The sequence below is a fragment of the Topomyia yanbarensis genome, chromosome 2 (genome assembly GCF_030247195.1).
Source record: "Topomyia yanbarensis strain Yona2022 chromosome 2, ASM3024719v1, whole genome shotgun sequence".
Taxonomy (NCBI): domain Eukaryota; kingdom Metazoa; phylum Arthropoda; class Insecta; order Diptera; family Culicidae; genus Topomyia; species Topomyia yanbarensis.
Genome location: NC_080671.1, coordinates 129,833,609 through 129,856,685, shown reverse-complemented (window position 1 = coordinate 129,856,685; position 23,077 = coordinate 129,833,609). Strand labels below are relative to the sequence as shown.

The 23,077-nt window shown below is 37.6% G+C and overlaps 1 protein-coding gene across 1 annotated transcript in view; it reads left to right on the top strand.

Annotated features, from left to right (window-relative positions):
* LOC131681293 (uncharacterized) overlaps nt 1-22,463 on the top strand; it is a 186,224-nt gene extending 163,761 nt beyond the window's left edge. Inside the window, exon 4 of the mRNA XM_058962022.1 lies at nt 22,326-22,463. Within this exon, the coding sequence (XP_058818005.1) occupies nt 22,326-22,376 (51 nt within the window). The 3' untranslated portion in view covers nt 22,377-22,463. The remainder of the gene's footprint in view (nt 1-22,325) is intronic.
* The last annotated feature ends 614 nt before the right edge of the window (nt 22,464-23,077 follow it).

Genomic DNA, 23,077 nt, shown 5'->3' with positions numbered 1-23,077 from the left:
GGAAAATCCCGGGAATGCCAAAGCATCCGTACGTAACTGGCTATTTTAACTATTTATTCGAAAACAATTACAACGATATTTTATTAAATTTGTCTATTTAAAACTTGCGTGAATAAAACAAGAATGGATTCGTTGTTGGATTTTTCCACATTTGGATTAGTTGCTGTTGTTTTCTGTATGCCAGTAGTTTGTAGTCCAAGTCAGACCTATATTCATTTTGCTGTTAAATATTAACCTATAAAAGAACGAACACCGACTTGGTACCTAACCTCGATCGGCACGTAGGAATCTGACCTAAGTTTGTGTTCAGTGCTGTTTGATTATATGTGATATGCATTCAAAATCAATTAATAGGGAATATGTTTCCTCAACTGGATTCTCACTGTTGGAAATAAATGGGAAAAAGTTTCTTCAAATAATGGATTTCATTGCTCCTTATTTCGACATGATTCCCTTAAGAAACACAGAATTTTTGCGTGGTGCAAATCGACATACTTCATCCATATATACGGGTATCTTGGCTTAAATGTTATTGTATTCGATGCTGTGTTACTTAATGGTCTTCACAATTATGCTTCCAGCTTCGGCTGAACCTCTGAACGTTATCAGTATCACCTCATGCCCGTTATGTAGTCACTTTCGTTAGTATAAGCTCTCTTTTTACCTTTTGTACTTGTACCACCTAGCGTGCGTTTAGTCTAATACAAGTTTGTTTAAAGTCAGTCACATTGGTAATTCTTGTAGTTGAGGTACTTCTCACTTCTATGGCATTCTCATTTCATTGCACAACCGGAGGAACGATACTGTACTGTTTGTGAAGTGGATAAGCAGCAACGCAGTAGAATTGATTACTTGTTTTATTGATAGATATAACAGCTGGTGTGGGCAGAACAACCATAGCATATTTTTGAACATATTATTTCCAGGAGGAAGAAAGTGTTTTTAGGTTTTTACCGGTACTGCGGACTCCAGTACCGCGAAACCGGTTCTCGCCAAAAGTGTCGGTACTAGGAACTCTAAGCGTTCTGACGTAAAAAGTGAAAATATTGAAATTACTGTTGACAGAAACGTTTTTTTTATTGACGCTTGTTGCTTCGAAACGCATTTTGTGGGTATGAGCCATTAACAATTAGTAATCTGTAATGAGCCATTAGCAATTTAGCAAATTTTTCACGCATTTGTCAAAGAATTGAGGGCAAAGTGAAACGACTACTTTATCTTCGTGTTGCCATCAATTGTATTTCGCTAAAACTCAATCGGGAGAAAATTTTCGTTTATTTCTTGCGCCAGTTTTGTAAAATACTAGAATGTTAAAATAACGATTCAAGCAACAAAAAATAATTTTTTTATTGTTTAAATCCCAATAACGTTGGCACAAAGTTTGTCCTTGAATGCTTTTCCCCCGAAAAATAAATATATTTTTAACACAAAAATGCATATGAAAATGAGTTTGCCAGTTGTTGTATTTAGAGGCCTATTACAAATACCAGATGAAACATTTACAATCAATCACTGTTAATATTGTTAGGGCTGATAAAAAAAAACATGGAAGGGAGTGGAAGGTTGAAAACATTGTTCAACCTTCCACTCCCCTGTATATTTTTATTAGGCTTGTTTGAACAGAGAATGTTGTAGCGTGGAGTTAGTCCACATAATTGACACGTGGTGGTCTGATTCTTGTTACTACACTGCCGTAGTCTGAGCATCAGGATTTCCCAGAACCAGGGTGACGTAAGATGAAATAGATCGCAGAAACCACATATGCACCTAAAGACAACCTGGCAGCAGATCCACTAAACGTTATGTACAAAAACCCAGAAATGTTGAATTGTGCTACTTGCGACTAACGATTTTACCCCAGCAGTCATTGGCATTAGCTTCCTCGTTGATGGGGTTGGCTATTGATTTGGTGATGCTAGGTGCATTTGCTGCTGGCATAATATTTTACACAAAAACTATAAATTTGACAGTTATCTGTACTTCAGGGCGCGGTATAGAAGATTTTGCTTGCCGCTGACTTTGATAACCGGTTGTGATGTCTTCACCTCCGCATCTTCCGCGCAAGGTTTATCGTGGTGTGCCGTCTGATTACAGTACTCGCACGTAAGAATCTATCCTTAAATCAGTTATGGAATTGGTGTTTCGACTTTGTCTCGCCGGAATCTGACACGAATTTAGTATCAGCACTAAGCTAGCGCTGGGTTGATGCTAGCTTCAAAAACGAAGACACAATTTTGTGTTCCTCAGCAAACCCCTAGTCGAGAGTGATGTCCTGCAAGAATAGAAATTCTGATTGATCTAATAAGAATTATTGAAATTGAAACTTGGTTTGGCTTAGCAAGCCAATGCACTAAGCTTGTGTAAGATTCTGATGAGATGAACGCAAATACCATAACTAATTTAGTGGTAGGCTTTGTGTCCTTCATGTGCAAATGTGATAGCATCGAATTAGTTCATAAGTGGAGAAAAATTGGTTTTTATGTAATTTTTTCTCTTTGCGGAGAAATGAAACATAATCAGTCCTTGATGGACGCATAGCGTGATTTGTGTAATTTTAGTTCCATGTGTACTGTACTGCATAGTCAAGCAGCAAGGAATTGGTCTGTCGACCCTTATTTCCATCATAAAATGTCGCTTAGAATACTTAAGAAGAAGTCAGTTCAAATTTTACCGGATCCAACTTATTCATATTTTAACAAGTTCTTTTAAATGAACTACATGGTACCAAATCGTGTAGTCGCACCTCTATTTTTTCACCTCCAATATACACGCGAATATTGTTTCTAACGTTGTCACTTTCAACCACGATTTTGAGATTGATTTGCAAAACGAAGCTTGGGCTAACGTATTAAATGATATCAATATTCAATGGCGTACGTGATGAAGCTGGATTGGATAAAAGCGACTACCGCAAGCCTTAGCTCCATTTGAACTTTCACTTCACCTCACGAAATCTCGCTCGTAATGCTCAAAACATGAAGTCACGCTGATATTTAGATATACGGTTAACTGTTCTTTTAAATAGTATCACCTATATAATCGTATTGACGGTGACTTACAGTATTATCCGACTTCCCATGAACATGGACAATTTTGTACCTGTGTACAAAATTTCATGCACGCGTTCAACTTCAAACATGCTTTGTCTCGATGTACAAGTTTGCCTCGAACATCGAATTCAAGCGAACGATGCGCAAACTCTAGTTCAAACATCCGTGTACGTACACCGGGTGCGTACAAGAGAACGATTCGCACATGGCAAAAAGAGTCACCGATAGTGACGATGAGAGTGAAAAAGAGAAAACTGGTGCCACGAACCGATGTGTACGCACACCGTGTACATACATGGGGTTCAGTTGTGCAGGCGAACATGTACACGTGTTTAGGTACGAATTAGCGTGTTTGAGTTCGTACACAAAGTGTGGGTTTAATATGAGCACAGAACCAGAGCGAACATTGTGTGAGATGTGCATATGGGAAGACACAAATTGACTATTTCTTAGTTGATTTTGCTATAATAGATTTAACGATGAAAACTTGATCCCAAAGAAATCACTACTTTTCATTTACAGTTTTAGACGTTGACTTTTCGTAAAGCGACGCGTATCGCAGCTCATTTAGGACTTCATATGGCGGATACTTTTGCTGGAGTAACACAGTTGTTATCTCGTATATTTGAAACGATATGAGCGATTTTGGTTAAAAAAATAGTACGCCAATTTTGTGTTCGTTTGGATGTAACGCTTAACTAGAAGCAAGTTGGTGTCAAACATTCAAATCCAACTTTTCTAAGTTAGGTCGTGTGCCCTCAGGCGCATTGTTTTGCTTTTGGGGAAAATGTTGCATATTCGTAGGCGTTTCTCTCCCATGCCAAAGGACAGTTCGTTTCCCTATACTCGTGGGCGACCCAGAGCTTCTGTGCTTGGTTAACTTCACTCGGTACCAGCCAGCTGCTTTAGGCGTTCACACATGTTGTGTGAACTGTTTGGATTTAGCGTCTAGCTGGCACACATTTTGGTGTTAGTTTGGATGTATAGTCTAACTGGCAGCAAGTTGGTGTCAGTTACTGATGAGTAGTAAAACACGAAACATTCAAATCCAATTTTTCTAAGTTGTGCCCTAGTGCGCAAATTGGTTTATATAATGATTTCATTTGGGGAAAATTGTTGCATACTTAAAAAACCTGCCTTTTTAAAAAAATATTAATGTTTTTTTAGAAAAACGCTTTCGCAGTTTTGTCACTAAAAACTAACAAAGTTTAAATCTTTCAAATGAAATTGACAGATTGAAAATCTATTTGCAATTTGCAGCTTTGAAGAAATGCAATTATTGTTTTGAAACCGCTTCTAACTGTTCAAACAAAAGAGATAGAAGCTTGGTTGCTTCGGCAAAAATACGCGTTTACAAAAGTTGTAATTATCTCTAGAACAAAGCATTGACGAGTAATTAACACTTAAAAAGATAATATACAAATACCGATTTTTTAAGAGCCACCCTACCTTAAATATTAGAAAATCATATCATATGAACCACTAGAGATAGCCATCCAACTATTTCGCACAAGCTTGTTTGTTGCACATTGCGTAGTTTAATTTTACACATGTAAAAAGTTGATACATTGAACACCCTAAATTCAAGGACCTAATTTAACTAAGATTAAAAAAATCGGCAAAACAGTACGAAAATGTTCGCAGAAGACACTATACATCTAAAATTGACAGTTTGGGCGCCAACAGCTTTGTTTTGCCAAATACGGTTTTGGGACCATAATGTAATGGTTTCCACTTCGTTCACCTGACTTCGTTCATTTCGTTCGCCCGTAGTTTTAACTCGGAAATCGATAAAAATGATCATTATCAACGATGGATGAGAAGTTTAGCCCGCGACAAATCCTGGATAAATTTCGGTAATACAACTTGGGGCTTTCCGAAATTTTCATTAAAAGAGTAGTCAAAATAGTCGAAATAGCAAGAATGTATGATAAGAATGTTTGGCGTGCCAAGGACCTATTATCACGAGATCTCACTGACCTAATGGCTTCACAGATTACATCGGCATTATTGGTGTCGACCACAGAACAGTGGAAGAGGCATTTATATATTTTAAATCTCATCCAAAATTTAAAAAAAAAATTTGCTTCTTTGCACTTTTGAAAGCTATAAGTGTCTACTGTCTTCTGTTAAACGAGTTTTTCGATCCGCACATGAAAACCGTTTCTACAGGCCATTGCTCGAAGCGGCGTCCTGACTGCCATGGGGCGCTCTCGGCTCGAGACACGCGCATCAGGTAGAAACCTTTTCATGGCATTATGAGCGTTTCCAGAATGCTTTGCGTTGTACTGCACGTGTGAACAGGTTTCGAGAACGTGTTTCACGGCTTGATCTGAAAAAGCATCGCAGAGTTATCAAACAAACACAGTAAACTTTGAACAAAAAAATCGAAAATTTTGGCCAAAATGAATAAAGTCCCATTTTAGTCCGCCATATTGAAATCGCCATTTTTTATAATTTGTGATAAATATTAACTCAAATTCGTGTTTGTAAATCACAAAACAAATCCGGCGCTAAATACTGGGATCAGGGATTTCTGATATATTTTAGACGAAATAAAATGAAAAAATTGAAATGGACATCATTTCTATTTTTTCCAGGTCAATTTTTATTTTCAAGATGGTCTTTGAGAAAGAAATTTGAAAAATTTAAATATCCTAAGGCAATGCATCTCACCATTTGTAGAAACGATAACTAAGAATTTTGCTGATCAGTTAGGTTTCAATTCAACAGAGGAACGTTTACATGTTTCCGGTGCTCTGCAGCTCCATTCCCTTGTTCACTGTTATTGCGTATTGCTGTTTGCTAATATGCAAAATTTATTTTTAGGAACTTAGGAAAAAAGTATGAATCAATTTGTGCATAAGAGCACCATACATACATAATATTTATCACAATTAAAAGAGCACCATACATAGCCTAGATTAAGATGGATTGTTGTGTTTGGAATTAATTTCATCAGTAACTAACGCCAACTTGGCGTCAGCTTGATAATAAATCCTAAATACCACCAAATTGGCACAATTTAGACATTGAATCCAAACATATCTTAGGAAGCAATTTCAAAATACATTGAATCCCTCATTTTTCCATAAAGTATTTTTTCTATTGATAAATGATTTCCTTTTTCAGGCTTCAGCATGTTTCGAATACATTTTTCATATGAAAATGAATCCGTGCTCAAAACGATCTGAATAGCAATAAATACTCCTAGCTTCAAGTATGCAATTTTATTTTATGTTTTTCAATAATTTTAAACAATTGTCAAAAATATTAATTATATTCTAGACACATCATACAGTTCACACTTTTCTAAGGATATGAGGTGAAATCACGAGTGCTGTTTCAAGGTTCCGCGATTTTTCAAAAGTCTTTATGTTGTATGAGCGAATAAGTTTCCAATTTTTTTTACAGGTAATGCTCTTGAAAAATAATATTTACATTTAATTTCAGCTTAAAATGAACTTCTTTTCTTGCGGAACATTACGGTTGACTGGGGGTTTGCTCAGGGACACAAACATTGTCTTCGCTTTTTTGGAGCTTGCGTAAATCCGACGTTAGCTGCGTCCTAGCAGTAAGTTAGTATTGGATTCTTAGTCTAGCTTAGCTAAGGTAGACTGCCCATGGTTACATTTCATGATTGACCGAATGAATGAAAATGTACAATGAACCAAAAAAAAATGTTGCTTAGGAGGAGCAAATCATTTTCGCTGTACATGTTTCATTAACCAAAACTTTTCATGAAATGGTCAATAACGACGCCGGCCACATCCAACGCTACCGGGGAAGGAAAGGAATGTTAGTTCGACATACTCTGTTGATAGAGACCGAGTCTACCTCTGCCTCTCAACAAGCATCACAGGAAAGGATTTGCTTTAGTAGGAAAGGGGAAAAATCAGGAGGTATGTCTTGGCAGACAATATGATCGAAAGTCGCTCGCTATCGATTTCCGAGAAATTTTAACGCGCAGCTTCAACTCCGGACAGTCGGCCATCGGGAGTGTTGTCTTATTATTTGCACTTTAATAATCATTCCCATTTTTTTTAGTTTTTTTTTAAAGTTTGAACGTTACGTTTAATAGCAAGAAAATGTCTTAAAACGCACTCAATTGATTTTTTTTTTTCAAATATTTGTTACAGAAGGAAAACAAGTACAGGGAAAGAACGAAATAGTCTCGAAAAAATTAACCGAGGGTAGTACACAAACCGAAGCTACAACAGAAAACTCGATTTTCTTTGGGAAGAGAATATGAAATAATTTTGAGCGGCCCAAAATGAGCCTTAACTGTACCGAAAGCTTTTAGCATAGAAAATGCTTTACTCTACTATATGGGGCTGGGGCTAGGTGTAAAACTAAAATCTGATTTCGAACTGCGTCACGAAAATGTGGCATAAATTTAAACGACTGTAGCGCTGTTAATTGTTGATGGATTTGCGTCATTTAAATACTAATCTATTCAGAGAAGTCCAACTTAAAAATTAGTTGCAACTATAAATTGGTATTTCAACTGTACACTATTGAAAAATCCGTATAATTGTAAAAACATTGGGAAAATGTAAAAAACAGACAAAGTTTACGCTTACGTTTTGTTAATTATTGATGGGTTTCGTGATTCGAACACCAATCGGTTCTGAAAATTGCCAGTAAAAAATTGTTATCAATTTTTTCTGTGTATTTTAGTAGCACGCTATTGAAAAATCCGTGAATATGCAATAAATATGGAAAACATATACAATTTTCACAAATTTGCGCAAGATCTTCCCTAACACGGACCTCATCTCGACATTCATAAACGTCCGACATCATCGCTTGATATAAAAGGGAATGTTTTTGACCGAATTCCTTCATTGCCATGCCTGCTCTGCTGGCAGAACCAGTTATATTTTCGCTATTGTTGCTTGTAGAATAGCTGTTAGATATTTCATTTGACCACGACCACGAGTTTGTGTGCGATGGCGAAACAGAAGCTAGATGGCGAATTGCTGGTTTATGCCGTGCGTATCAGCCGTGCAGGCAAGGCTCAAATCGTTCCATAGGATTCTCGTCCCGTATCCCATAACATAATTATGAGCAAACCGTCCTTATTAGGACGAATATATAATGGAAAAAAAAATTCAATTAGAAAATTCCTCTTATTAACTGGTATTAAGTTTGTGCTAGTTAATTTTGCACCCAGTGAATCAAAATATAAAATATTCTTCAAAATAATAATCTACCAACCCGATAGTTTTTCCAAACCTTTAAGGAAATCAGTGAATGTGGCAACCCTGCCACTAAGCGAAAGCCACACTAAAAAGAATGATGAAAATATTTTTATTTGTCGCACAAAGGATGGTCTTCCATCTGCACCAAAAAGTTGATAAAAGAGATAGCCTTGTGTTACATAGTGCTCATTTGACATGAGCTGCGAAAGAGGAATGTTCGTCTGTGTGTATGCAGCAGAAACGGATCGTCGGTAAGGTTCGAATTGTTTCAAAGGATTCTCGTCCCGATAACAAAACAGTTATTAGTAAACCGTCCTTATTTGGACGAATATATAATGGAAAAAAAATTATTTGCGCTTTTAAGGGTTAATAATGCTGCATTTTCAATATATCTGCGCTCGTGTTTTGGTACACAACCATTTTATTTTTTTTTGTGCGATGGATACATTGACAATTTAACGCACGTGTCGTTTGTTCCCGTTTCTGCCAGCCTACGACCGACAGATCTTCACTAAAGCAGCTTCTGTCCGAAGCGAAACTGAATCAGTCTCCAAACCCCAACTGCTATCAAAATGTATGAACTGACAGCAGTTGATGCCAGAACTCGACTCAGCCCAGACCCAAGCAAAAACGGCATAAGGTGGCTCGTACCCCGTTTGGCACCGTGGTTAGGTAAGGAATAGGAGTTCGGCATCAGTGGTGAATGGCGACGTAGTTTGGCCTCATGTCGGATTCTGATGGGACAAAATCGAAACGAAAATTCCATATCTACATCGGCATAGGAGAAGATGCTGTTTTTTTTGTTTCTGGAGATTTTACACCCGAAAACCAACCGTTGACTACGCCAAGTGTCATAGAGTTATTGCACTTTCTTGTCTAACTTGGTGAGTTTTTACTGCCTACGTTTGACGTGATGCAATGATGATAGGTGTTGGTCCTCCAGAAGTGACATGTGCCCTACATTCCGGAGCCTAGACCAACTAGGTCATCGCTAGGTGGAACTGTAATTATCAGTTCATTACTGCAAGTGAAAATATGGAAGACTATTTTACTGTCTACAACTTTGTCGAAGTCTGCAAATCAATCCGACTTCCTTGGAAGAAATCCTTAAACTTCTAATGAAGTAGTTTCTGAGTTAGTTTTGCATGGGGCATAACAGCACATCGTATCCGAAATTTTCGATACCAATCACTTCCTCGAACGACCGTCACGTTTTTCAATGGATTCTGGACGAAATCTCCTTTAGCAAATAGCAAATAATCTTTCTTCCAAACTGGAAGTTCAATAAAGTTAGATTGAGTAAACTGGCAAAACCTCCTTTCGAAAAACGCATTTTTCCACGCCAACCAACAGACACCTACATTGGCAGACGAGAATCTTCATGATAAATTGTTTGATCGAAAAGATTTTCCAGCTGCAAATCGATTCTGCGCTTCCCGGAAAAAATCATCTCGATTCAAAACCGTGCCTAGCACGGTTCACGCCTATATGTGCATGCGTATCTAAAGATTCTAGTGAAAAAAAAAATCATCGGAAATAATATTTAGTGCCTGCATGTACGGCACCGCACATACACACAGACTCCAGATATCCGGTTAGTACCATTGTGACTCCGATCATCTAAAAAATCCGCATGCAAGCGCAGCGAACGATGGAAAGTCATCTCACGCTAACTTTTCTACCTTGGCTTCAGCTTTGCGGGATTTGCCCAACTGCCAGTGATGCAATCGAACAAAAAAAACAGAAAGAAAAACTAACATAAGAGTTGCAGAAAGAGTTGCCATCCTCTCTCCCTTGGACGCCTGCCTGCTGAGCACGTAAATTACCCACACTTGCTCTCGCATGCATGTAGATTGTAGCAACTGAACCATCTACCCAATCCCTGGTAGATTTTCCGACTGGCGGTCGTGGATTATATAGGTAAAGAAAAAACAATAAAAATTCCGTTAGCGAATTTCAACGAGCGAAGGACTGCGAAGGAAACGAGCAGAAAAACGCTAATTCCTTTCCTGAATTATTGCTATTATGATTCAACCCGCGGCAGGGATCCCGGTAGAAGGACCGGGAGTTTACAATTGGGACCCGGTGGAATATGAATTCAATTCTGGTTCTACCGCTCCGTGACCTTTGTCAGTCAGCTTTGATGAAACAGTGGGCCCTTTCGTGAGGAAAGGAAGCAAAGTAGAAACGATATGTGACTGGGAAGAAAATAACCGGAAGAGTCAGCGAAATGTAATATCATTAAGTATGCCGTTCGGAAGCGAGCAACGGTCGCGCACACTGTGGCGAAGGAATTCAATTTTGCCAACCACACTAAAAGCTTTCGATAAGAACATCCTGCTCTTGATCTGTTCCTCTTTCCGCGCACGACGGCAGTCACCCCCTCCCCCGGTCAAACTCACTCTTCGTCGTGTTCGAAGGAGGGGACAGAAGGACAGCAGAGAGTATAAAAATAGGGAAAGAGCTATGTTTCCGGTTCCTGTACTTGGTTTCGAGAGCTATAGAATAGGGTGGTTCTCGTTCGTTTGCAAACTGCAACCTATTTGCTTTACTTTACTCTCGCTAGCATCCCAACAATCCTTAACAGTGTTCTGTTCAATGTGATCAATGAGTTAGTTTAGCTTTCGTGTTCATGTTTTGATAGGATAATGTTAAGTTGATTATTCTTCTCTGTCGTCATTGCATTGATGTGTTGCATTGAGCTTGCATCGTATATTTTCTACGATTTTATCACAAAGTATAATACATATTATGATAATGCTCAAATGAAATACTGGAGAAATTCGTTCCGTGATCTGAACAGCGGAACTCTATTTTTTCGAAAGTACAGCCCTATTGCATCGTTCATCACACTTGGGATGAAATTTTTTGCTTTCCAACAATGTTGTGTACATTTGTGCTGCAATCGTGGGACCACGTAGGGATTTTTCGGAGTGTTGTATTTTTTTCTTTAGCGTGAAAAATGAACTTTTCCATAAAAATAGATTTTGGAATTTCCTACGTGACTCAGTAGTGTATGTTTTATACACATTTTAAGTTACTTTTCTTTTTATTTTTGTTCTAGCTTTAAAATTGAAATTAAAGCCGGGTACACTCGTTAGTGACCTCAAAGAAACAACAACCCGCTATAGAGATTGGATATTAAATCGTCCGTGTTTAACGAAAATTGGAAAAAATGTATGTTGATACACTTTATTGACCCTCAAAAGAGTAAATGGCGATTTACGATAATCGTGCATTGAGGAGGCCGAAAGGGCTCATTGGGTGTTGCATTCTTTTTCCTACTCTCATCATCCCAAACCAAAGTTCAGCCATTGGTTAGTGTTTCTATTATATATAAGGTTTCCGGCGTACTAATGTTCTTTTTTTAATGTGCTGTATGTTTTTGCCTCTCTCATCTTCGATTTCGATTATTTTGTTGCCGTACCTTAGATGGTTCGTACATTTTGCCTCGATAGTACGTACACGTACACCTACCATGGTTTTTTCGTTTTATTTTGTAAACTACAGCAAAATGGGACAAATTTTAAAGATAATTTTTGCACAGTTTAGTGAAGTTGTGTGCTACTCAGAGAGGTTCTGCAAAGTACAACAAAGTATTTCATGTTTTAAGTAAGTCAGAAATTGTATTTAAAAATCTTACAAGCTTTATGGACGTTCTTCAAGTTTCAGGAAAGTCAGTTAAATTCCGTGGATTGCTAACTTATAAGAAGATCCATAAAACTTTTAGGATAATCATAATTATTTGTCAAACTTCAGAATATCTCAATGAACTTCAAGGATGACCTTCGTAGGTCGCATGGAATTTAGGAAAAAACTTCAAACTTAAGAGCATTTCTATGCAAAAAATGTTCACGATTTTCACACATATTTTACCGATTCCTCGAACTTTCGGAAATTCAAAAATATTATTACAGTTTCAGTATATTTTGCCAACAGCTATCTACTATTTAGTAGTCTAGGGTGATGATGAAACGATCTTTGAACATTATAAAAATTGAGTGCTAAATCCCATAAATTCTGGGAGATACAATGTTTTGAATGGAATGGGCGAGATACGCACAACTAGCGGGTTCTATGGATCGTCACGCCCACAAAACGCAAATTTGTGCTAGGACGGATTCGCGGCACCATAGATAACGCTGGTATTAAACAATTTCAATCCTCCAAATTCTGGTTTCGTTCACATATTTGTTTCACATATTTGTAGGGGAACATGGGGAGACTTGACCAAGCGCAAAATTCTATTTTTGGCTATGGTGTTTTCTATTCGATTCTTAAAATTTTTTCAAAAATATTTTTATACTTGTTTCGATCCCTTAAGGTAACTTTAAAAGTTTGGAATGAAAAATCCTTTCCTTACAGAAAATATTACGTGATTAATAAATTTGCATTAAATGATGTAATTTTTTATTAAACTTTGTATGGACATATCTACTCGACTACTAATTACTATTAATGTACTAATATACCATCTTAATCTTTGTGAAGCAGTGAAATGATTATACATAAATTGGAACATTGGAATAGTTATTACTAGAATTTAAATGACATTGAACGTAACAACTAATGTTGGGGAGACTTGACCAAGATTTTATGGGGAGACTTGACCAAGTGGCAATTAGCTGAAGAAAGATAGTAAATTCCTGATATTTATTATGCTTTGGGTATCTACTGTTAATGTTAATCACGCCATAAAAAATCCCACCTCAAACATAAGTCTTTATATTTTAGTATTAGTAAACAAAGTTAGCAATAGTAGGACTGATTTCGTGATGTGTGAACATACAATGCAAGCAGTACAGTTAATGCTTAAAAAGAAATGCATTATAAAAAATCTAAATTTATCAAATGCAACCCTTTTATATTTTTTACTGCTACCTAAAGATCTCGACAATATGGAAAAAAATAATTACAGTATGTTTTATGTCATTATTTTTTGTTATGATTTTTAAAAAATCTCTTGGTCAAGTCTCCCCACGCCTTGGTCAAGTCTCCCCGCAGTGGGGAGACTTGACCAAAAAAACGACCTCTGAAAAACTTTTGTAACTTTTCAAAAATCAAATTAAAAATTCTGCAAAAAATCATGAAGACGCACAATAACTTTGCGCATTATATCTCAATGACTTTTAATGGATTAAAGACCTTTTTAGAGATTTATGCAGTTTTAGCTGAAAACCTGGTCAAGTCTCCCCACGTTCCCCTACTGTAATTATTACACGAACAAAGTATACAAGAAATGCCAACTTTCAAAAAAAATCAGGAAAACCTAATTATCAAGAAAATTTTCAGGAAATTTCTATGAATTTCAAACAAATTCTACGAATTTCAAAAATTTAGCATAGTAAAACTTAAAAAAAATCCTATGAAATTCAATAAAAACGTGCAAAAATCTTAATAAACTTGGGAAAACGCTCGAGGAAATGATACTAAATTCATATCCGAAAATCACGAATAGTCTTCAATACTCAGAAAAGTCTTATTGCTTTCGTTTTTATCTCAATTTCGAAGATTTTCTAAGAACTTTCGAAAAATCCTACATACGCTGAGAAACTGTACGAGACCGAGGAAATGTTTTACACGGTATTTTGAACCATTCTGGTTGATGCGAAACCACAACTTTCTAAAATGAAGTTTCTAGTGATAGAACAGTTTATCACTAATGGGGTGATAAATATTATTTTTGTAAAACTTTATTCAATATTAAACATAACCACTAATATTTCAATAGTTTATTTGTGTGATTCGATATTACTCACGTTTCGATAGGTGCGAAGCGAAGGTGTACGTACTATCGAGGTTTACCTGTATATTGCACGAGTCGTAAATCCACCTAACATTTACTGAATGATTGTCTAATTTCATTCTCGGCGACAATTAAAAAGATCACGGGAGTATGCATATGCAATACAATACAAAAGTCCGCGCGACTAAAATAATGCGCACAATAACTTTCAAACGCTCGAGCTTTTCGCGATAATACAAACCCGGTCGCAAACGTGATTCGCGCATACCAACGCCAACGATCTCGCAATCATACATCCGTCCGGGCGAATAAGTCGAACTTAATTTGAATCTTGGTGGCAAAATTGATTGGCTAAATATAGCGTAAATGCTACGATCTTTTAGATGTTACTAAAAGAACTCCGCCTTCGGGCTTTTTATGATGAAACAGCTGAGAATATGTTCACCGTAACTGGATTATTATACCTGATTTGGTTTTGTTATTAGTTGTAGGCGAACCCGGGGCTATTAAGACAGTGGGGGTAATTCGGACCCCCTCAGTTTCTCAGAAAATAGCAAGACTTTCTGACTATCGTACATATTCGTGGAATTGCTATTCTGAAACATGAATTTAGAGAGCTGAAGTTGATTATTTGTTCTTTGTAGAAAGGAGATACAACGTGTTTCGTTTTTTTGCCATTCTCAAAACAAATATCATTATAATGAAAAAACCGTGATTAAAGCAACAAATAAAAGTGAAAAAATATAAGGAAAGTGTTTTGGAAAGCTTGAGGCTCCTATTTTATGGAATGATTTTTCTTTGAGTGAAAACACATATTTTCGATACGCTCACCACATTTGTGCGAAATGAGCGAACGGGGCTATTCGGACCCCCTATTCCGTCAACCAGCGTTAAGCGGCTTGCGGCTGCGCACACCATTGCACACGCTACAGCAAAGAAAATACATGGGTCGCCAATCGACAGCTATGACATACCAGATTAAGTTTTTGTGAAGGAATTTTTTTTTTGCTTCTTAAGGAATCTCTCTTATAAATATTTTATAGGTAAACATAATTCCATTGCAAAAAAAATAAAGAAAAATCACGGTCTGAATTGCCCCGTAGGGAGGTCCAAATTACCCCTACATTGTGAAAGGATGGAAAAACGCAGAGGTTTGCAAATCGTCGCCTACCACTGCCATTGAGTGGTGAAAATGAACCTTTTACGGCATCAAAATGTAGCTGAGGCTTCAAACTAACAAATAGAACCTTTGACCTGTAATTTTTCTCACATCTATCCACCTAAAAGGGCGATTTGTTTAAGTAGGTCCGAATAGCCCCGGGTTCCCCTAAACATATTTGCATAACAAAATAAGTTGCTTGGGTTTCTTCCTTCATTTGAACCGTACTCTCAAAACCAAACATCAGAATAAAGACACGTGCGAACATTAGAAAGCCCACGCGAATATACAACTAGTCACACGGTTACATTGACGAATTTAATCCCGCGAAGTTATAGACACGCCAACATGCGCAACATAACAACGTCTACGCGATCAAACACAGTAACATAGAAACGCTCGCGTCCTTCGCGATTTTACAAATCTGGTAACGCATGCGATCATGTAATCGTGATCATCTGCGCACTCCTATTCCCGCAACCTCACATAAATAGAAACGGCTCGGTTATCAAGTCATTGTGTTAGAACTTACGAATCTATAAAGTCCGTCTCATATGCGGTTATGTCAAAGCACGTTCCCACGTGAACATGAATCGGTTACGTCCGGAAGCCTCTACTTTTAGTTCTGGCAGCCTAGCTTTGCGTCTTCAATTTTGATCTAAAAAACAAGCTCATATACACTAGCTCATATACTCTAGTGATATAGAGGAACCTGCTCCCTTCAAGATCTGAACCATGCCCTCAAATTCTTGGTTCGCGCGAACACTCAACGCGAATATGTAAGCGGTTACATGGGTATAAAAACACACGAATTTGCGTATACGCGATGATCAAATGATCAAACCCATTAACATACAAATGCTCGTGTCTCGCGCGATAATACAACCCTGGTCACAAAGTCGAACATGAAATTGCGATCATCCACGCAACAGTACGCTATGGTTCGGAGCCCCAATCCTTGGTCACTGCACCCTAGGTGCATGTCCTCAGTTCTAACATCTGAGACTTACACTTTAAATTAAACATCAGATTCGCGGTCGGTGCCAATATTCGAGAATCCAGGCGAATATGCAGTTAACAACATGGTTATGCAATCGAATTTATACACTAACGTCCACGCAATCAAACACATACAATCGTTCGAGAACTTCGCGATCTCGCAAAGACGAAAACTTTCTGATAATTAGGTGATTGTGTTAGCACTTACAAACACAGTATTAAGCGCCAAACCTACAAACGTCCGCGATCGTGAATCGATCATGTCTGGAAGTGCAGGCTTTAAGTTGGTCTAATATATTAAAAAAAAGGAAAAAAAACTATGCTGATAGACATGGCGACATGATCGGAAATTATTGTGATATGGGGAGTTTACTCTCTTTTAGCATCTATCTGAAGTGTTCACTGAAAATTAAGTATCAGATGCACGATCCGCACGATCATAAAAGAACACACGCGAATATGCGAATACCCATACGGTTTTAAATTGAATTCCTACGAGCGAAGTTACACACACGCTAGCACAAGTGACACACAAACGCACAAAAGATCGAACACATTCTCATACAAACGCTCGAGCCCTTCGCGGTGATACAGAAAAGCGAACATGCAATCGCCCAACATTTCGCAAACACAAAAACGCCGCGATGATTAAAGGGAGCACTCTATTTACAACTTTCAAATAATCGATTTTAAAATCGATAAAACAAGGATGAAAATCGACTTTATTTTTGCATGAATTAGTTAATAAATTCCAATATTTAATAACATTTGCGAGTTTACGGCAAACAACATAACCGTTAACTATAAAAAAATGTGTCATGTATTTCAGACAATTGGTCTGGGCTGTAGCGTGATTACCGCAAACAATAATTTAGCTGAGGGCCTTCAGCTATCCGGCTGCCACAGCCGCCATTTTGAAAAAAATATGTTCAAAATCAAAATGTTAAGATCAGACATCTTAATAAATACAAATGAGCACTTTGCAGTCGCATTGTTTTCTTGTTATATTTTTTTTTCCAAAGAATTACCGTTTTACGGGGCTTTAAATAGAGTGCCCCCTCAAGTGGACGCTATAGCACTTATAATCTGATCAACGCGGTCTCAGGCGCAAACCAATTAGGGCCCACTTCTCTCATACAATCAGAATAACAGGTCCGCTACAATTGGTCTTATGCAGTGTTTTAGTGGGTAACATTTCTTGTCTCGTCTGCAATTGTAGTGAGTGATTCTGACAGGGCGCCCTTCCGAGATCCAGACCTAAGAGCAAGATTTTTGGGAAATCATTTAGCGGAAGAAAAATGTTATGTCATTGGCTATTTATTATCATTCCCGTTTGTGGGCTAGTTTTTGTACCTTAAAGGGCGAACACAAAATTATTGCGACACCGAAAATGTTATACCAATTTTCTTATAATGTTTAAAATCAAACCAAAATTTTAGGGTAGTTTGATACATATATTTACTTCAAAAATCAAAAGAAAAGTTAATCGATGGAGCCTTGAGTGTAAAATTGAACGCATTTTCGCTTGATGCCCTCCATCAAAGTCTTTACAGTGTCATCCGGTACCAGTTTCTCAGTTTTTTTTCCATTTTCTTAACATGTCCTTCTCGTCTTTGACTGTCTTCTTGCTCTTTCGAAGTTGCCGCTTCATCATTGCCCAGTACTGCTCCACCGGGCGCAGCTCCGGACAGTTTGGCGGATTCATGTCCTTTGGAACAAAATGGACAGAATTGGCCTCATATCACTCCAGGACACTTTTAGAATAGTGGCACTTTTAGAATAGTGGCATGGCCAAAATAGCGGAGCTTCGTCGTGTTGCTGCAAGAACGGCAAAAGGCGCTTCTCGAGGCACTCAGACTTGTAGATGTCGCCATTTACTGTGCCCTTTGTCACGAAAGACTCACTCCTCAGTCCGCAAGAGCAGATGGCCTGCCAAATGAGATATTTGGAGGCGAACTTCGACATTTTCTTCTTCTTAAATTTGTCGTCCACATAGAACTTGCTCTTGCCGGTGAAAAACTCCAACCCCGGAATTTGCTTAAAATCGGCTTTTATATACGTTTCGTCGTCCATCACACAGCAGCCATATTTTGTCCGCATCTTCTCGTAGAGCTTCCGTGCCCGAGTTTTAGCCGTCGATTGTTGCCGCTCATCGCGGCAACAACTTCCGGTGCGACAGGTCAGGAAATTCCAGGTGTTTGGAAAGAATTTGTTCTCTCGACTCGCGTTGGTTCACCTCCATTTTCGTTGAATCGAAAAACACGACTTCGAGTTTGACAGCATGTAAACAATACACATCAATGAGAAAGTGTGCAAAATTTGGTTGATTTTGACCCAATGCACAGTGGTCCCAAAGAGCAAAAAAGGGGATTTTTTAGATTGCGTCAAAACGGTTGACTTTAGCAATATGGTGTCTTTGAGAAAGTTTCTTGGAGTAGAACTCCCCTTCTTTCTGTCTTATCAGATTAATGATTAATCCCCCTAATAGTGAGTTACGAAATTTATTTTCTCCAATAATTCAGATAGACAAATACTTACTTCAGCAAAGTTGTAGAGAAACTCGTTGCAAACATTTTACCCGAAGACTTCAACTCTCTATCTTTTAAGGTTTTTGAGATATGGGACATTATTTGTAAAAGGCCCCTTAAAAACAGTTTTTTCATCATAAGTTTTCTTCTAGATTTTTTCCATTATATAAATGTTCTAGAACATTGTTTGGACTATTAAACTGCATTACTTTGCCGAAGACGGAAACTTGCTATCGCTAGTATGTGTGGAGATATTCACGTTTTTTGATTGAAAATAGCTCTTTTTCCAATGCCGATAACTTTTAAACGGGCAAAAACGGGCAAACCACTTTGTAAACAAATTAAAGTGCAAGAAAAGCACAACAAATGCTGGAAAAATCAGATCTCCCCAAGGCGGCCCTCTATGGAAATACTAGAGCCTAAATTTGTCCATACTAGAGCTGTTCCGGCATTAAATACATCACCATATATTACTGTTAGTTTTTTATTTCGATTATAGAGGTTTTAACCTTAAGGTCATTCGCCTCTTTGGGTTAGAAAAATCTCTTATGAAAAATTTCTAACCCTATGTGCGGGGTCGGGACTCGAACCCAGGTGCGCTGCGTACAAGGCAATCCATTTACCAACTACGCTACACCCCCTACTGTTAGTTCGGAAATAAAGGGTTAAAGTCGTAATAATTATCCTTTCTTACTTTTGTAAGCACGTCTTGAGTAAATACCCAAGCAACCAAAAGTTGATATAAAGGAACTACATAAGCTTCTCGTTTTAAGTAATTTTGCAATACGTTTTATGTTCTAATAGCGGGTTAAGCAGTTCTCTTAAAGCTTGAGCAGCTTGAAAGTTCCCTAAGAACTTTTTGTGAATTTTAAAGTGTGCTTTTTAAGTATTATCCGAACTTCTGTTTGCTTGTGTCAAAAGTTACAGTTGTTCAAAAACTCAATGCATACGCCTGACACCGGAAACTGACAATTCCCTTGCGCCTACTTCATAACAATGGCGCAAGTGCAACCAAACGGCGAGTAATCAATTGCATTTGATGACGGAATGAGCCAAACTTCAGCTCAAGTATTTCCATAGAGGGCCACCTTGGGGAGATCTGATTTTTCCAGCATTTGTTGTGCTTTTCTTGCACTTTAATTTGTTTACAAAGTGGTTTGCCCGTTTTTGCCCGTTTAAAAGTTATCGGCATTGGAAAAAGAGCTATTTTCAATCAAAAAACGTGAATATCTCCACACATACTTACGATAGCAAGTTTCCGTCTTCGGCAAAGTAATGCAGTTTAATAGTCCAAACAATGTTCTAGAACATTTATATAATGGAAAAAATCTAGAAGAAAACTTATGATGAAAAAACTGTTTTTAAGGGGCCTTTTACAAATAATGTCCCATATCTCAAAAACCTTAAAAGATAGAGAGTTGAAGTCTTCGGTTAAAATGTTTGCAACGAGTTTCTCTACAACTTTGCTGGAGTAAGTATTTGTCTATCTGAATTATTGGAGAAAATAAATTTCGTAACTCACTATTAGGGGGATTAATCATTAATCTGATAAGACAGAAAGAAGGGGAGTTCTACTCCAAGAAACTTTCTCAAAGACACCATATTACTAAAGTCAACCGTTTTGACGCAATCTAAAAAACCCCCTTTTTTGCTCTTTGGGACCACTGTGCAATGGTAAAAAAGTTATGCCCTGTTGAATGTGTCGCAATAATTTCGTGTTCGCCCTTTATTGTGGGCCTCCTAGAAAAATCATTACATATGTAATTTCTATCTCTGAGTATTTCCTTATTTGTACCATTTAAGTGCATTTTATTGTATTCCAACTATTACTATGGTTTTCCCGTTGTTGATTCATATCGGGCCAAGAAAACCCCAAAAAGCCGTAGAAACGTGGGCTAAAGCTCAAGTAAAACAATTACCAGTTCGTAGTATTCGCCGACGTTTAATTTATTTCTATTTACAATCATGATCAATGAGCTAACAAAACGTTAAATGTATTAGGGAACAAATACAACTTCTATCCAAACAAGCTTATACTTTGTCCATAAACCGGTGTTAACGCGCGATGGATAAGTCGTAAATTTCTAATCGTCGGCATCGATCCATCCTCACTCAAAATATGGCCAAACAATATATTTCAAAATGTCTACTATCACGCAAGGCGTTCTTCCATTGCCGCTTGCCTCATAGCAGCAATCGATATGAACTTGTGTTTAGAGAGTATTATCAGGTATCAATGGGTTTGTTCCTAGCTTCGGACAAAAAGTATACAGTAAAAAAACGTTTTTAAGGTGTTTTCCTCCTGGTTGCTACCGAAAACGAAACACGAGTACCGGAACAAATTTCTGTCATTTGCTGCAAGCATCTTTCAAAATCTGTACTTTGATGTTTAAAAAAAGTACAAATCAGTCCGTTTAAAAAAAATCACCTTTCTAAATACATATAATTAAGCACACAAACAGCCGTGTGAATGAATCTCTCCGTCAACCCGAAACTGCCTCTAGCCGATATGTGATGATTGTCCTGTAAAATATCGTGTCGTGTCAAACGACGGAAAAATGCTGTCCACGCGCCGCCAGCGTTATGCACGTACAGCAGGTTGATGATGCCACCACAGCATCTACATAGTTAGTGCGAAACGCTGCGGGGGCTGTTTAAAGCCGATATATAAATAACACAATCACACTCTAAAGTAATTAACCGAGTGATTGACCGCTATTTGTAAGCACACCCGTCATGGGATGGCTTAGCCGGCTTGTTTCAGGCAGAATATCGGAATGATGCAAACAATGCGAAAAACGGAACACGTGTAAATGGATTCGGGGCATATTTTGGAAACATAAAAAAGTGTCGCTAAATGTGTTGAAAGTTGCACCAAACTCGCACGTAGTGTTGCTCAATTGATTTCCTTGGCAACGGACAGTACTGCGAGATCCCATTCAGTATCAGGTGTATATTGATATTTCGAATGGAAAATTAGAATTTTGTATTGAATGTTGTTATAGTTAAAAATAATGGGTTTTTTGTCATTTTACATGCTATCGTAAATAAAAAAAAACTTTCAATTCCCCACCAGTTCATCTTTAATTAGATGACAACATAAGCGGACAGATAGTTGGAGCAGTTCGGAAAATTCAACTAAAAATCTATGTTTTTCTACGAATTTATTCGCAATTCATCGATTGTAAACAGGATAATGAACAACACTCTACTAATTGGGTTTAAAATAGGAACCAAAACATATTTTGAAATTTGACTCGAAACAATCTATTCATTGACTGTTGATTGGCATCGGCTATCACTGGAATTGGAACAAAACATACGCGAACTGGTGCACTTTGCCATAACAACCATCAGACACGTGTGTGCGTCAGTTAATTTTGTTTGAAATAGACGTTTTAAAACCAGTTTCGTTTTTGTATCATTGCGTGGCATATCAAAATAGAGACACGTGTCGGAAACATTCCGCCGAAAGTCGTCGGTTTGTCTATTGTTGAGTTACGTTTCAAAATTTTCGACGTCACCGAGGCTGCCACATTGTGGCAGCTCCTGTGAGTTTCTGCAGAATGCAGAATGCTACACGTGCCATTCGAATGCAATATTGCATTGTTACTAATATTGTTTTCTTTCTCTTTTCAGGTAAGCAATTTTGCAATCAATTCAATTATTTCATCCGCAATGCGTAAGTAAATTGAAATCCGAAATTTATAAAATTCAGTATCAGAAATCAGAAAGATTATATATAGATAAAGATATCTTAATCGAATCGTCCCGCTTGCTATTTCGAGATTTGTGGATGGCAACGTTCTCAGTGTGTGACAAATTCGAAAAAGATGGAGATGATTTTGTCATGTTGAATTAAATTGACTAAATAGATATTTTTTACATTTCTTATAAAAGAAATGTATAGAATTCGCTCAAACTTTCAAGATTTTTTCCGAGGCCCGGAGGGCCGAGTCTTATATACCAATCGACTCAGCTCGACGATTTGGGACAATGTCTGTGTGTGTGTGTGTGTGTGTGTGTGTCTGTGTGTGTGTGTGTGTGTATGTAACGGACAAATTCTCATTCGTGTTTCTCAGCAATGGCTGAACCGATCTTATCCAAACCAATTTTAAATGAAAGAACTAAAAAACAGTATGAACGCTATTAATTTGTTTTTGATTCTGATGCTTAGTTTCCAAGATATGAATGTTTGAATGCGAAAAAATGGCGTTTTTTGCAGTTTTTTTGAATTATCTGCCGAAATTGACAATATAGATTAACAATTTATATGTTTTTAGATAGCTTTAACGAATACCTTTCGAACAAGCTATAGATTGTTGAAATCGGACTATTACCAAAAGAGATATTTAACATTAAATTCGGACGAGAGATTTTTATCATTTCCC